The sequence below is a fragment of the Podarcis melisellensis genome, assembly GCF_964234715.1.
Source record: "Podarcis melisellensis genome assembly, chromosome: 1".
Lineage (NCBI taxonomy): Eukaryota > Metazoa > Chordata > Lepidosauria > Squamata > Lacertidae > Podarcis > Podarcis melisellensis.
Genome location: NC_138528.1, coordinates 80881378 through 80897481, shown reverse-complemented (window position 1 = coordinate 80897481; position 16104 = coordinate 80881378). Strand labels below are relative to the sequence as shown.

At 42.0% G+C, this 16104-nt stretch overlaps 1 protein-coding gene across 2 annotated transcripts; it reads left to right on the top strand.

Moving 5' to 3' along the window:
- Nucleotides 1-525: 525 nt before the first annotated feature.
- On the top strand, nucleotides 526-15568 carry ZFP91 (ZFP91 zinc finger protein, atypical E3 ubiquitin ligase). Of its 2 annotated transcripts, none has more exons than XM_081923921.1 (11): nucleotides 526-1989; nucleotides 3087-3112; nucleotides 6450-6665; nucleotides 7315-7351; nucleotides 8027-8113; nucleotides 8424-8552; nucleotides 10694-10741; nucleotides 11642-11720; nucleotides 12016-12130; nucleotides 14451-14550; nucleotides 14983-15568. In XM_081923921.1, the coding sequence occupies exons 1-11, from the start codon at nucleotides 1595-1597 to the stop codon at nucleotides 15491-15493; spliced, it is 1743 nt and encodes a 580-aa protein (XP_081780047.1). In that variant the 5' UTR covers nucleotides 526-1594; the 3' UTR covers nucleotides 15494-15568. The 2 variants fall into 2 exon arrangements, with proteins under 2 accessions (XP_081780047.1, XP_081780046.1); XM_081923920.1 differs by having other exon boundaries at nucleotides 10691-10741.
- Nucleotides 15569-16104: the final 536 nt, after the last annotated feature.

The window sequence follows — 16104 nt, the reverse complement described above, 5'->3', positions numbered from 1 at the left end:
ATTATTTTAAAATTGCATGCATATATGGAAAGTGATACAAAGGTTTTTAAAATATCCCTTGGGAACAGTTGCACCATCATGTATACAACTCAAGCATGAGACTGTTTTCTTTCACAATGACAGCCTCTAGGTCAGAGTTTGGTCCTAACAGCATCATAATGCTTTGCAATAAAATTATTTCTTATTTTGCAACTTGCTCAACTGATGGGGCTCTGCTTACTTTTGTTACTGAACTGAACTCTGGATTGTGTGTGTGTGTGTGTGTGTGTTAAGGCTGTAACAAAATATGAAGGAGGCAAGCAGAAAACTCAGAAATAGGTATTCAGACTAAGAGTTTAATTTGGTTTACAATTAAAAGTTACAAAGTGTTTTGGAAATTTAATGTTACAATAAGTTACAAGCAGATTCCAACTAAACATCAGGAAGAACTTTCTGATAGTAAGAGCTGTTTGACAGAGGAATGCACTTCTTCAAGGTGCAGATATGCATGTTGGTCGTTTGGGAGTGGTCAGTGAATTATCCCAATGCTTTCCAGTGCAACCTTATTTAGAAATAGGTTCCATTAAATGTACTGGGTCCTGCTCCCTAGGTAAGAGAATGTGGAATTTCAGACATACAGCCCAGCTCTATGAATGTCTACTCGGAATAAATCCTGTTGTGGCCAATGGGACTCACTCTTGTACGCGTAACTATGAATATACTATAAACTACAATTCCCATAATGCCGGCCCGGCCGGCGGCTGCGCAGTTCTAGCCGCGAGAGCGGAAATGCGCGCGTCCTCCGCAAGTCCCGCCTCTCCTCATTGGACGCCATTTTGTCACCGACTTTCACCCGCCACACGACGGTGCTTTTTTTTTCTTAAAGGAGAAGCTACAATGTTTTTTTTTCCTTTTAAATCCTTCCGGAACGTGAAGCTCCGAGAAACGCGGACGGCGTGAAGCTCAGGGAAACAGGTTTTCGGAAGGTACCGAATCTCTTTTTCGTTTCGTTCGTCCAAACAAGAGGCTGTGGGATACCAGACCGGCCCAAACTGCGGAGCGGACGGGGGGGAAAGGGGGCGACAACGACAGGACTGAGGGCTTCGCGGGAACAGCGTTACTGCGCGGCACTGAGGGTTCCGTAGCTCGAGAGAGAGAGCGAGAGTGAGCGAGAGAAGCCTTCGCAACGATGCCCCTTCCTCAGGGTAACGAAGGACATTTGGCGCGCGAGAGATAACTGTTAAACGGCTCCGCTCTACGACGCGCGCGCCACGGTCAGGATTCCGACAGCGCGCGCGCGCCCCCGACGAAGCTCGCCCGTTGATTGGAGCGTCCGGAGCCAGCCGGCCTTGGCGACGCCGATTGGTGGAGTCGGGAGAGCGGTGGGTGGGGTGTGTCCGGCTCCTTCCCTCCTGACTGGCTGGCGCAGGGCGAGGGGGGAGAACTTGCGTCCTGCCTGAACTCCGAACTCGCTCTCGATTGGCCTCGCTCGGCGCGGGAGGGCGGGGGCCTGCTGTACAGAGGCGGGGGGAGCGCTCGGCGCTGCTGTCACGAGCAGGAGGGGCAGCCGCTGCCGCCGCTTGGGCCGCCCTTTGAGCCGCCGCCAGCTGCTCTGATGCCGGGGGCGCCCGAGCAGGCGGAGACCCAGGAGGAAGAGCCGCAGCAGGAGCCACGAGAGAGCGAAGAGGCGAGCGCTCCGCCTCCCAGCGGCCGCCGGCGTCCCCCGCCCACTCCCGCAGCCGCTGCTGGACAGGGGGAGGAGTCCGGCGGCAGTCGGGTGCTCCGAGGAGGCCGAGACCGGGGACGGGCGGCCGCCGCCGCTGCTGCTGCCGCCGCCGCTGCCGCCTCACGCCGAAGGAAGGCCGAATATCCCCGCCGGCGCCGCAGTAGCCCTGGCGCCCGGCAGAACCAGGGGCCCGAGACGCCGTCGGTGCCCGTCTCCGAGGCTGAGCCGCAGCCAACCGCCGCTCCGCCTGGCGCTACCGGCAGGAAGGAGAGCCCGCGCGCCGCGTGAGTATTGGCGCTGCTCGCTGGTGAAAGAGAAAGGGGCTGCTCCCCCCCCCCCTTCCCTGTCGCATCCCCACTTTGCCGCTAACGGCATTGCGAAAACGTACATTCAGTTACTTGGCCGCGTTGCCTCACTTTGAGCGCCTCTTTGCGTTATGGCAACGACCCCAGACGAGAATGCCGCGCGCTTCATGTGCTGTGTAATCCTGAGCATGTTTACTCTGAAGTCAGCCCCACAGAGTTCAAGTCGGCTTTCTTCTAGGTAAATATCCCCGGAATTATTTCAGGCAGCTGCAAGTAGGGAAGTCTGCACTGGGAAGCACACAGCATCTGTGCGTGTTCATGTTAATTAGGGACAGTTACATTACTAATTGGGGATTAAGGCACACGCCCCTGACTTGTAGGGCCAGTTTCTATACAGGGTCAGCTTAACTTAGCTAGTTGGTGGTAATAAATGCTTCCAGGGGTGGGGGCCCTGAAGTGGGGTGGCATTGTGTGGTCCTTGCTGAAGAAATCTGGCTTACACTCAGTACTTTTATAAACCATTGTCCAGTTTCCCCCTCCCTCTTTTTTTGGTGGGGAAAAGTGTTGGGAGAAAGTACGTATATGTTGCTTTCTGAGGACTTGGCCCTGAAAAGTAATGAAGAACTGTAATAAAATAAATCAAATAGCACTTGAATGAAGGGATTGTGTGAGAGAACTGGAAAACCAGGACTGACATTTAGGACATTTCTCAACATTTGTGGCAAAATAAAAATAAAAAAAATTCCTGGAATTTTTCCTAAACGTATAGTATTAGCACTTGTGAGCACAGCTATGTACCTCTTCCTTAGTTACAAAATGTTATCTCCTCTCTAAGGAGCTCAAAGCAATGTATGAGATGCTTTCTCTCCCAACTTTCTCCTCACAATTTTGAACATGTATTTCCAAGTTCCTAGTGCAATGCTTTAACCCCTACAATCATCCTTAATGATGAAACTTCCTGAGAAGGAACATATATTTTGTTGAAGCAGATACAATGCTTAGAATAAATCTTACTTTTCATGCTGTTGTGTTAGTGGTTTCAGCAGAAATTCACCATGTATTTCATTTCATTTCAGATGCCTGGATAAAACTGAGGTGAAAGGTAAGATTTGAATGTATCACATATAATACAATTACTCTCCTCAATTGTATTTAGTCTGGCAGTCCATTCCCAACTTGTAAACATCTGGATATCCTTGAGAGGTTCACATGAATAATAGCAAATGTTTGTTATCAACTGTAGAATCACGGAGATGTATTGCTTCGGTCCATTTTTTCATTTTTAGCTATTATGGGTAATAACAGTTGGTTGACAGATTCTTTTCTGAACTTGACTAAACCTTTTAAAAAATCATCTTAATTCTAATGGTTATCAAAACATCTTATGAAAATGAATTCCATGAGTTGATTTCACATTGTCTGCACTACTTCAGTCTGTCCTAAACTACAGTACTGTCAATTTCACAGGCTAGACGAGTCCCATGTGGATGTGCTGTCTTGTCACTTTTTTGCAATTATAATTTAAATTTTAATGTGATCGCTTCTTTTATTGGTCATATATCTTGTCAATGGATGGTGGATCAGGTGTGGCTATGTCTGATGCACCTTCAGTTAAAACTGATACCGATCATTCATTTGCCTGCTTTACACCTTTAATTACTTCGATACCCTTTTTAATTTTTGCCATCCAACAGTTTTACTGTCTTTCTATCTGTAGCTGACATGTTTAAAGAAAACGCCTCTCTTTAGATATCTTTAGTATATATTTCCTCTTGGGTTTCCTGTTAATATAATTAATTAAAATGTGGGAGACCTACTTCCAGGATAGTTACATTTCATGAATAATCAAATAGTACATTATTTAATTATTTGAAACTGGCATGTCTGAAGCAGGGTATGGTAACCGCATCCTGTGTCTTCTAATGTGAGTTGCAGGTCCTATTTTCTCTTTTCTGCTAGCTAAGATTATGAGGAGTGAGAGGGGTTGATCAGCCTTTTCTTGGACCTTGAAGGAGCTGTTTCTGCCAAATAAATGTCATTAGACATAGACATATAAACTCTACTTTCTTTCAACTTGCTGAGGACCCTCTGTCAAAGACTCATCTACTCTGTAGTAGTTTTTTCTTTTTTTCAGAAGGTTTCGGGTCCTTTGTAAAGACTCATTTGCTGCTGTTTGTACCCGTGAGAAATGCCTGTCCTCTGAATTAGCCGTCTTGTTTCTTCCAAAAAGCCCAATCTTATTTTTTCTCCTTCCTTAAATGTAAAAATTAAGAGTTTTCCCAGAGAGCAAAATACTTCAGGTGGGGTAGGAAAAATTGTTTCCTATTGGAGAGCTTTGTGTGCAGGTATCTTTCTCCTTACTGCTGCTGGAGCTTTCCTATAGCCAGATTTAAATTGCCTTACATTAGATAATCACACAGCAAGTGTCCTGCATGTCAGCATTTATCGATTTATTCTCTAATTGTTCACACAGATTCATAGGTTAGGTTGTGGAAGGTAAGAAGTATTGGGATTGTTAGAGCAAACATTTTTAGATAGTGTATAGAGGTATTGGTAGCTTCAGACAAGTGTTGATAGTTATCTTGGAACAATGTGTCCATTTTTGGTCAACTATTTTTAAGAAATGCATTTGATCCGGAATAGGTGCAATGAACAGTATCAAAAGCAATCGTTGAAAGAAAGAATGTATAAGAAGAGGTTATTTGTTTTGTATAAAAGTGATTGCACAGAGCAGCCTATTCTAAAGAGCATTGTCTATTTACTTATTGCAGTTTATATTCCTCTTTGAAACTAGAAGTTGCCAAGGTAGTGTACAACGTAGGTCAGTCCATTAAAAATCAAGCACATTGACCACCTTTAGAGTATAAAAAAATATATCTGTATCTAAGAGAAAGTAAAACGGGTCTAACATATCAAAGGCCCAGGTGAGCAGGTTCATATTTACTATTGGTGCTGACTAAATATTGAAGGGAGACCATTTCACAGGGTGGGTAGTATCACAGCAAAAGCAATATTTATAAACAAAGTTTACATAAATGTTGTGCAACTTGTCTCGAGCTATTTACTCTGAGAGTGCCGTTCTCTAGTGCTGCACCTCCCAGCTTCTGATTCTTTGTGGTCTAGAGAATGCATTGCTTTTTGTTCCATTCCAGCTATATGATTCTAACAGCAAAGGTGTTGTTGTTGTTGTTATTCTTGATTCAGATAAACTGACCTGTTCTCTGAGTACATCATTTGAGGCCCTTCTCTGTGGGCCCTGGGAAGTCTGTAGGATTGTAACAGAAGAGCAGGCCTTTTTTTTAAAAAAAAGATATTTATTAAGTTTTTACCAAAAACAAGAGTACAAAAATACGTGAAAAAGAAAATAAAAATACAACATACAAAAGACAAAAAGAAAATAGGAAAAAAATTAAAAACAAATCTGTTTTTCAAAACTTTAAACTCATTTGCTTGTTTCTTTGACCTCCTCACACCTCCCCTTCTTGTATTCCCATTTACATAATCAAATCAGCAAATCCTTGCCCTCTTTCACTTATCTTAACTCTATATCTTAACCTATTACAACTCTATATTTCCATCCGTTTATCAATTCATTTTTGCATATTCTTAATAGCTTTGTTGCTAATGCCACTTATTTTCAATCCAACATCATTTTAACATTCATTAATTTTATAGTGTTTCTGCAAATAGTCTTTAAATTTCTTCCAGTCCTCTTCCACCAACTCTTCTCCCAGGTCTCAGATTCTGCCAGTCATTTCCACCAATTCCATATATTCCATCACCTTCATCTGCCAGAAGAGCAGGCCTTTTGACTTGGTGATTTCCTGCTTGCGGAATGCTCTCACCCAGGCATAGGCAAACTCGGCCCTTCAGATGTTTTTCGGACTACAGCTTCCATCATCCCTGACCACTGGTCCTATTAGCTAGGGATGATGGGAGTTGTAGTCCCCAAACATCTGGAGGGCCAAGTTTGCCTATGCCTGCTCTCACCCAAGAGTCTTGCCTGGTGCCATCTATATTTTTAGGCACAGGGGAAAAACTTCCCTTTTAACCTGGGCTTTTTGCCCTTCGAAACCTTTAAAATACATCTATATTTAAAATAAGTGAGGCAAGATCTGTAATACAGGCAACTCCTCATTTGCGTGGCAGTTGCATACCAGGTTACTTGCATGTGTCAGAGGTTGGGCGTCAGCCCTCCCTGCTCATTCCGGGGCCGAAAGTGGTGTGATTGTTGGTGGTCGTACATCAGTTGGACACACGCAAAATGGTCACTGCCTGTATCTTTTATTTGTAAAACTTTGGGGTTTTTAAGGTTTTTATTGATCATGTTTATTGTAATTGGTTATATTATTTCTGTTGTGTCTGTAACTCCCTTTGCATCATTTCCATGAGTAAAGCAACTAATAAATAATAATCACCATCTGATATTTATATCACAGATCCCAAAGAAGAGACAGAAGAGGAAGAAGTCTCAAATATTCTTACTGCTGGAACCCCAGTCGGTATAGCCAGGCCCAGTCGGGGCTGGCGTAGCAACAGGGCAGCAGCTGCTGTTCGTCAGTGTGATACAGATAATTCACGGAGCTCTAGATCCAAGACTGGGTCTTTGCAGCTCATCTGCAAATCAGAACCAAACACAGACCAGTTAGAATTCGGTATGTGCTGCTTTCAGTCCTTGAAAAATGCAAAGCAGGACCAGTAAGGAGTGTGGCCTAGGGTATGATGTGAATAGAATCCTAAGCACCAGATGGAGAGGCTTGGAAGACCGCATTTGAAGTTCCCCAACCTTATTGTAAAGCAGAAAATTTATAGTTATAGATAGGTAGCCGTGTTGGTCTGCCATAGTCAAAACAAAAAAAATTCCTTCCAGTCTTTAAGGTGCTACTGGAAGGAATTTTTTTTGTCATAAAATTTATAGGATTTGAAAGCTACAAATTAGTATTGTGCCTTAAAGTTAACAGTTACTAAAAATAGTTTTTGCCCGTGTAGTCACGTGCAACACATACCAGGTGCAAATATAGCTTAATTGTTAAAATGCAAGCTATTAGCATTTCACACAACATATTTCATTACTATTGATGCCTGTGTGGCTTGGGCTTGTAATTTTCTTACGTATTCTTATGTACTTTCCTTTTTGTGCAAAATTGGAAACGGTATCTCCATACGTAACGATGATACGGATATTTGACATGTTGCATCATTTTGATGCAGCACTACAGTGATATATAAATATAAGTTCTCAGATGCTGATGATTACTTCCCATACTTATTAAGATAAAATATGCTTTTGTTTCTAACTTTTAGAGGTCACAGAAGAGCATTCATCTCCAGCTGGAATCAGGTAAGACGTTTTGATTGCCATGTTCTTCCATAATTAGTGTATTTAGAGTATTGGTTTGCGCATAAGAAACTTATTCAAACAGGGGGGCTGTCAGGCTAAAATATCACTCAAAGATGCTTGGAGCATACAAATATAACAGACGTCTGGTGTCTTGAATTAATTCAGAAGCTGACTTGCTTAGATGATGCTCTAAAGTTAGGGGAAACTAGCCTATGGTCCTAACATGTTACCTGGTAGAAATATTGCCATTAGCCGGGGTTGGAGGTTTGAAACATTGGGGATTAACTGTCTACCATATAAATAAATGCTCGGCCAGTTTTAGAACTGATGAGGGCTAAGTTGTTAACCATTGAAATTGATAGGAAAATAGAAGATATATCTAAAGAGATTGTTACAAAGAGAGAGAATGATTTAGATAATGTTAGTTCTACTTGCATTCTCACTACCCTGCAATATGATTCCTGTTATTGCATTATTTGAACTGTTGCTGATGCAGCCTCCTAGCAAGTGAACAGATAGCTTGCTGTCTCTTTTGCATGTTCCAGAAAAAGTGCCTTTTGTCTAGTGTGTACTCTGTGCATAATATTTTAAGGCCCAGAAAAAGTGTATGAAGTTTATTCTGTTCTTTTCTGTTCATCGTTTCACTTTCTTTTCTCATCTTCACTGCATCAACAGTGATGAAGAAGAAATGCTTATCAGTGAAGAAGAGGTTCCTTTCAAAGATGATCCCAGAGATGAAACCTATAAACCACATTTAGACAGGTGTGTTCCATTTTCCAAGCAAAAAGGAATTGTATGTCATTAATCTGATAGGCTAATGAAATAGCTGCCAGCTCAGACCCATAGTTAAAAACACACACATTAATATTAAGTTCCCACTTTTGTGAGCAACTGGACTCTTTAAAAATTGGCAGAGACCAAGGCATGTTTACTAATTACAGGGATAGCAAACATGAAAACTTGAAGTGCCTCAAAATCCTTGTTGAAGAATTGTCTAGAAGATTCAGGTTATTGCCAAACTGCAGATGAAAGGTTTCCTGAAGTAGTGAGTATGTGATGTCTGTTTCTGCAGGGAAGCTCCAAAGCAGAAGAAAAAAACAGGGAAGGGAAAAGAAGAAAAAGAGAAACAGAAAGAGATTAAAGTGGAGGTGGAAGTCAAAGAAGAAAGTGAGTTTCGAGAAGATGAGGAGCCACCTAGGAAGTGAGTAAAATTCTGTGGCTTTGTGCACAAGCCTCTTAATGTGATCAAAATTAAAGGCCACGAATGTGCTTTGTACTGGATCTGGAATATTTATTTCTATATTACCCATGCTATGAAGTCTTCAGTTGAGTGGTTCTGTAGATTTTCAGAGCCAAGATGAATGTCTGGTTCATTCTTTCTGCTAGCTGGTATTCTACCAACATCGAAGTTATCTGCTGAGTTTGCATGGCATTACACTGAGCACAAATAAGTTATTGAGTTGAATCTAACAAAGTCATTGCATAAGCAGACCAACTTTCATTCACCCAATGGAACTTCACTTCTCTCTTCTTCTTCTTCTTCTTCCTGCACCCTCACCCCAAATATTCTCTGAAGGGTTGAGGAGGAAATCCAGAACAGATTTAGGATGGGGAGTGTTTAATTGTACAAGCCCATTATATTCATTTGTTTTTGAAGAACCTGTGGCATCTGATCATTTATAGGAGATTACCTGCACTCATGGTTTTGGGTCTTTGTTTACTAGATAAGATGTAGAAACTTGCAGCATTTCTCTTTTTGAGGGGAAAGGGGTACTAGATCCTGCAGTTGTGTTGTGTACACAAATTAAATTTCAGAACGTTAAGGTGTATGAAAGCATTGTGCTCTTCTAACATCCATGCTGTATTGGTGGTACTGAGGGTAGGGGCAAATAATGATCCTAGAGTTGGCTAACTGTTCCCCTCCTAAATAGATGCTCTTGGCCAAATTTAGAACTGCATGCTAGGACTTACTGGGAAGGGAAAGACATCTCACTTTTCTCTTCGAGAACCTTCATAGAGGTAATGATCAGGGATTTCTCACCCTTCCCATGGGAGTGTTCTGAGAAACAGCTACAGTGGCAAGGATATTGCTTGCATTTTCTGTAAAAGCCTATCTATATTTATTGTTATAAGTCACTTTCAGTTTTTGTAAGTAAATAAAAAACTAATAAGTTTAATAAATAATAATAATCTTGTGAGAGAGAGACTACCTCTTTTTCCTTCCACAGAGGAGGAGAGAGGGATTATATGGCTTGCCTCTGCTTTCAAAGTAGAAGGCAGCAGTGTACTTTTCACAAAACCCCATTGCAAATATTTTACTTTACTTGCACACATATACCACAAGACTAGAAGGGAGGAGTTGATAAGACCTCAAGGAATTGGTTTGATTAGGAAGCCAAGTGAAAATTTTAGGTCTCTGGAGATATCCCGTAATGAAAAGAAGTTCCTATTAGAAAAAAACATGTTGCAATACAGTGGTACCTCAGGTTAAAAACTTAATTTGTTCCGGAGGTCCGTTCTTAACCTGAAACTGTTCTTAACCTGAAACACAACTTTAGCTAATGGGGCCTCCTGCTTCCACCGCGCTGCCGGAGCACAATTTCTGTTCTCATCCTGAAGCAAAGTTCTTAACCCGAGGTAATATTTCTGGGTTAGCGGAGTTTGTTACCTGAAGCGTCTGTAAGCTGAGGTACCACTGTACTAGAATTTATATCTTCTGAAAGTTGTACATCAGGACGCGGGTGACATTGTGGTCTAAACCACTGAGCCTCTTGGGCTTGCCCATTGGAAGGTTGGCAGTTTGAATCTGCGCTGTGGGGTGAGCTCCCATTGCTCTGTCCCAGCTTCTGCAAACCTAGCAGTTTTAAAGCATCCCACTGCAAATAGATAAATAGGTACTGCTGCGGTGGGAAGGTAAACAGCGTTTCCTTGTGCTCTGGCACTCATCACAGTCCTCTGTGCACCAGTAGCAGTTTAGTTATGCTGGCCACATGACCCCAGAAAGCTGTGGGTAAACACTTGGTTCCCTTGGCCTGAAAAGCAAAATGAGTGCCACACCCCAGTCGCCTTTGACTTGACTTAACTGTCCAGGGGTCCTTTACCTTACATATTCTTGCTTGGGGATTGGTTGTGTTAAAATGAGTTCTGTGCCAGCCAGATAACAGAAATATATGTAAATAAGTTACATTTTATTGTGAATAAGCTACTTGTTCTGTGCTGTACTTGTTTTATTTTAGTGGTAGATTTTGTCATTAATCAACTTGCCATTAATCATAGTTCCCTTTGCATGTACATCTTTTTCTCTTTTTTTCCGCTTTTGTCCTTGTGGTCTTGTTCTAGAAGAGGAAGGAGGAGAAAAGATGACAAGAGTCCACGACTTCCCAAAAGGAGGTGAGCTTCTTTTACTTTTTCTATCTTAATATACAATATAAACTTGGCTAACTGGATATTAGTTATCTAAAGTTCTGCTGAGGCAGATCCTCCCCATGCATTTAGTTTTGCATATAGAAAATGAAAGAAGACTCTTCTGTGTATCATAGCAGGTTTTCCCTTCTCTACAGTCTGCATGGGAACAAACTAGTACCTTCTGTGGGCTTATTTAAAGGCTTGCTTACACTAGTCTCTTTTCGAATAACCTAATCCCATTTGATACAGTATGTTTACAGGAGTGATTAAATTTCTATCCTTAATTCAGGTCCATTCTGTGCTGTTTTTTCTATACTGTATTTCGTTTGCCTGCTCAGTTCTTGCATACTTTGTAAAGTGAGTTGTTTTGAAATGTTTAATTATGTAACTCTAATGGAACCATTTATAATATTCATGGTTAAACAAAAGCAAGAAAACCTAAACGAAGCTTCGTAGTCCCAACCGCAAGCCATCCTGTTAAGAGGATAATGACGCAGCTTGTATACATTTCTAACTTCCAAATACATTGTGATCCAAAGAGTTGCTTCTGGGGATGACTGACGGCTTCAGTGATAAATTGTCCCTCTAAGAGTCATGCCCTAAAGGAAGGGGGTGCAGAAGTTGTGTTGAACACAACAGTGCAGATGTTTTTCTGCAAAGGATTTCAGAAACCACAATTACTCTAGAAAAATCATTTTTTTAAAAGTAACATTTTTATTAAGGTTTTTCAAAGAATTTGTCCATGTCAAAAGACTAATGTGTCTTCCTTTACTGCTCACCCCTTGCAGTCCACCTCTCTGTGTTCATTAGAAAAGTATAATGCCTACATTTGTAATAGTACTCCATGTCATTCTGTCCCCATCTTCTCTCCTGTTTTTTCCTTAGGAAAAAGCCCCCAATACAATACGTACGTTGTGAGATGGAAGGATGTGGCACAGTTCTTGCACATCCTCGCTATTTGCAGGTGAGAATAATTTATTACTATCTGTTTGCATCTATTTATTTTTAGTTATAAATAATTCCATGGCCTGTGTAATCAGTGCTGTTTTCGTTAGCCCTCATAGTACCATGAGTTGGTAGAAAATCCTTTAGGAGGAAAGGCAGGATGTAAACTTAATAAAGAAAATAAATGTTGCATTATTGCCCTTTATATGCATGTACTAAAGTGTCACAAATGCTGGGCTTGACTTTACCAGTGAACCTTTCTTCTGTTACTATTTTTAATATTTGTGAACCTTCTAAGTTTCCCTTGTTTTCAGCATCACATCAAATATCAGCATCTGCTGAAAAAAAAATATGTATGTCCTCATCCGTCTTGTGGGAGACTATTTCGGCTCCAGAAGCAACTTTTGCGGCATGCCAAACACCATACAGGTAATATAGGCTATAAGACAAAATTGCCACACTTTGCTAAAGAACATAGGACGAAAGCAATAGTGGCCAGCAGGGTAGTGTGGTGTTGTTTACTTGGATTCCCAATGTGAAGGTTGTTGCCTCTAATGGGGGTGGGGAGAGCAGTGCAGTGCAGGCACAGTGACAGAGCCAGTCTGCTCCTCCCAACACTGCCCACTCCATGTCTCCTCTCAGTTACTGGTGGCAACTTCTGCATTGGGAAGCTAGGTAAGCAACACGACTCCACCAGGTGCTGCTGGAGGAAAATGAATAGTTTTTCTTTTTGTGTGTGTGAAACCTCAATCCAGGTGTGACGTGCACAACAAATAGAAATTGTAGCAATTTCAGTGTTTAATAAAATGCTGAAATAAAACCTTCAGTGCAAAGGTGGAGGAGTTCTCTTTGTGTATTTGGGCCTTAAAATGCCCGTTAGGTTTTTGGTCACAGCTTAAACTAGCTTTGAAAATAAGCACCTGCAGGTTATGCTAGATCACCAAGTTTTTATCACAAGCCAGCATCAAACCAACCCAAAAATATGAACTTGATGTGGCGGGGAGGTTAATCTGTATACCTAATCCTGGTGGCTTGTTCATCAGTTTCTTCCATATAGTGGAGGTTGGCATCCTTTTCCATATGAAAGGAGCTGCAATTACTCTTAACATACTGGGTAAAGGTTAATATTAAACTTACTATTTACTTATTATTACACTAATAGCCCACCTTTTCTCCAACAATCACACTTCTCCCCCTCTCCATTTAATTTTTGGTGCCTGAAACTTGTCAAGTGTCAGTATTTAGATCTGAACAATCCTGAAGAAAATTTGTCTGGATACATATATTCTGACATTCACAAAAAGTAAACTGAAATGTCCGTATTCAGATAAGAAAGTAGACCATCTGCTACACATATACACTCAAAATGTTGACGATGACTAGTACAGAAGAAAGCAGTAGGCAAAATACTAGGTCCAACCTCCAAAAGTTCTCTTGTTGTATTCCCCTCACACCGAATCTGATCTGTAGGGTAGGAGTGGGGAACCACTTTTGAAAAGCAGGCAGACATATCAGTAACCTGATAGCAGATCAGAAGGATCTGAACCCACCAGAGAGCAGTGGTGCTTGCATTCAGCAGTCAGTTTGAACAGTGGCAAATGGAAGCCCTGCTGCAAAGGAACAATCAAGAGAACAATCTAAGCTGCATGCTTCCTATTTTCCCTTGGCAGTGGGGCTTGTATTCTGCGTTCTTTAAATTTGCCAGCTTTTACTAAACATCAAGTGAATGATAGATGACCATTGCTGGCCACAAAGAGCTATGATGGCCAAATTGGCTGGCCTTATGGGCCTGATTTAGCATGGTCTGGAGGTTCCCCAACTGATGTGAGGAAGTAGGCGAAACAAATGAAATACTAGTTATTTATAAATAAAAAAGAAATGACCAGCAACTGTTACTCAAATGCAAATTAAGTATTTTACATTATATCTATCAAGCTGTTTTATGTCCTTATAGAGAAATCTGGCCCTGCCTCCTATTTCTGGCTACTTCCCTATGGCTCTTGTTTGTTCTTGCATTTGTTTTGATCTAACCCGGACTGTTTCTTCCAAGGGCAGTGTCTGTTATGGGTGAAGTTTTGAAAGGGCTTTGTGCAAGTATGCACATTTATTTGCTTGTATATATTTGTATGGAAGTTGTGGCCTACAGGCACCTTAAAATGGGCAATGTGTAACTTTAATAGTCTTCAAAGAGAAATACTATTTACCTGTGATTGGCCCAGGGAAAAAAACAGTCTGGCCTGGATTCAACTAATGCAGCACAGTAGCCAGCACAAAGGTTCCCACTAGTTCAGTGGGGCTTCCCCTCCCATTCCTCCCTTAAATACACTGGGTTCAGAAGAGCTCCCAGAACAGCATGGGGGGGGGGGGGAATTGGTCCATTGGGCAAACAGAAATGCTTGCACTGATGGAGCAACTAGAAGAGTGTGACACTGCATTCCTCCCTGTGTACCTTGCAAGTCTAGTGTGGAGGTTTTCCATACCTTCCCTCTTCATTGGAGTCTTTTTGTAAAACAAAAAGTAAGGCTGCATGAAAGTAACGTCTAGGAATGGCTTGGTAGTGATATACAAATGTATTTTCAGCTGAGAAATATATCTCTGCTACCGTTAAACAGCCCCCCTCACTCTTACAAGGAAAACATTTTAAAACATGAGTATTATGATCGGAGTATTAAGACACTTTCCAGTTGTACAAATAGGGATCTGATTAGGAACAAGACTTGATTATAGAATGCTGTGTGCTGCTTTACAGATCAAAGGGATTATATTTGTGAATACTGTGCCCGTGCTTTCAAGAGTTCTCACAATCTGGCAGTTCACCGAATGATCCACACAGGCGAGAAGCCGTTACAGTAAGTAATGTCATGCTTTATCCTGCGTCTCTAGTCATGAGGGATTAGACCAGCTATTTCTTAGGCTACCCTTCTGTATTCCACTCTTATTTCTTTCTTAACTTATTTTGAATTCTTCTGCCCAACTTGATAGGCCAGAGGTGCTCTAAAATATTTCTTTAAAGAATCACATTCCTGTAGTATCAGCAGCAGAAATAACATCTGTATTGTGCCAGAATTCTTCAGGCAGAATTTCTCTACCCTCACACCTTTCAGGTACTTGCCTAACAGGGAACAGGTCTACTAAGGACCTCTGGGGCAAGGAAGGAAGTAAGGCGGAGCAACTCATTTGGCCAAAGACTGAGGCTAGGTTTCCCTCGTGTTGTAAATTACAAGACTTTATTCTTACAGCCATATTTCATATTTCTTTTCCCACCCCACTTTTTTCTTTAGATGTGAGATCTGTGGATTCACCTGCCGACAGAAGGCCTCATTGAACTGGCACATGAAAAAGCATGATGCAGATACATTTTACCAGTTTTCATGCAATATCTGTGGAAAGAAGTTTGAGAAAAAAGACAGTGTTGTAGCACATAAGGCTAAGAGTCACCCAGAGGTGCTTATTGCTGAAGCCCTGGCAGCCAATGCAGGTGCCCTCATCACCAGCACTGAGATCCTGGGTACCAATCCAGAGTCTGTTGTCCCGCCCACTGATGGCCAGGGCCTCCCCCTTCTTCCAGATCCCCTTGGAAACACCACTCCTGGAGAATGTCTACTGCTGAACCCTGACGGGATGCCCAAGGCATATTGCAGTGGGGGTGATCGGGTCAATCTGATGGCTGACGGGAAGATCTTTGTTGGCACTGCTAGTGGCGAGAGTACGGAAGGGCTGGTCATGAACACCGAGATCCTTGGAGCGACCACTGAAGTTCTAATTGAAGATTCTGATTCTACAGGACCTTAGTAGGGAAAAGGAGCACATGGGTGTTGGGACAACTTGAACTTGTATTTAAAAAAATAAATAAATGGGAAAAGCTTATTCAGTATAGAGAAACTAAAACATTTAAATTACTAGTCAAATAACTAAAGGGCCTGCTCCCCCTCTGCCCCACCTCTCCTCCCTCCCAGAGTGGATCACTACACATTCTTTCGCAGTTCCCTTCTTGGAGAGGAATGTTGCCTTTACACAGAGACTGACAAAGCAAGGAATTCTTGTAATGCAATGAAGGGAAGCAGCCAGAGCCTATCCCTCTCCCTGCCCTTCCACAGTAAGCAAACTTCCTGCTTCTTGACCCAATGTTGCAAGATTGAAGGTGTTTGTATTCTGGATCACTATCTCATTTTCAAAACCCTACTTTGCACCTCCCAGTCACGTCATCCTTTTCTATGCATTATTAAATTCTGACCCTTTGCAGGCTCCTACTTCTCCTAGGGCTTGGGAATATAGCTTGGCACTTTAGGACCCTTCAGCAGGATGAGCTGTAAAACAGCATATATCCCCCCTTTCTCTCATCCTTCCTTCTGCCTCACTAAGGAGAGAGAAGGGGATTCTGGCACTCGGGTGCTCACTTTTTC

Excerpts from the sequence above, each read along its gene's own strand:
- ZFP91 (XM_081923920.1), top strand. The coding sequence starts at position 1,595 with ATGCCGGGGGCGCCCGAGCAGGCGGAGACCCAGGAGGAAGAGCCGCAG. Across the intron at positions 7,352-8,026 it reads TCATCTCCAGCTGGAATCAG|TGATGAAGAAGAAATGCTTA; the intron begins GTAAGACGTTTT and ends CTGCATCAACAG. Across the intron at positions 8,114-8,423 it reads TATAAACCACATTTAGACAG|GGAAGCTCCAAAGCAGAAGA; the intron begins GTGTGTTCCATT and ends CTGTTTCTGCAG.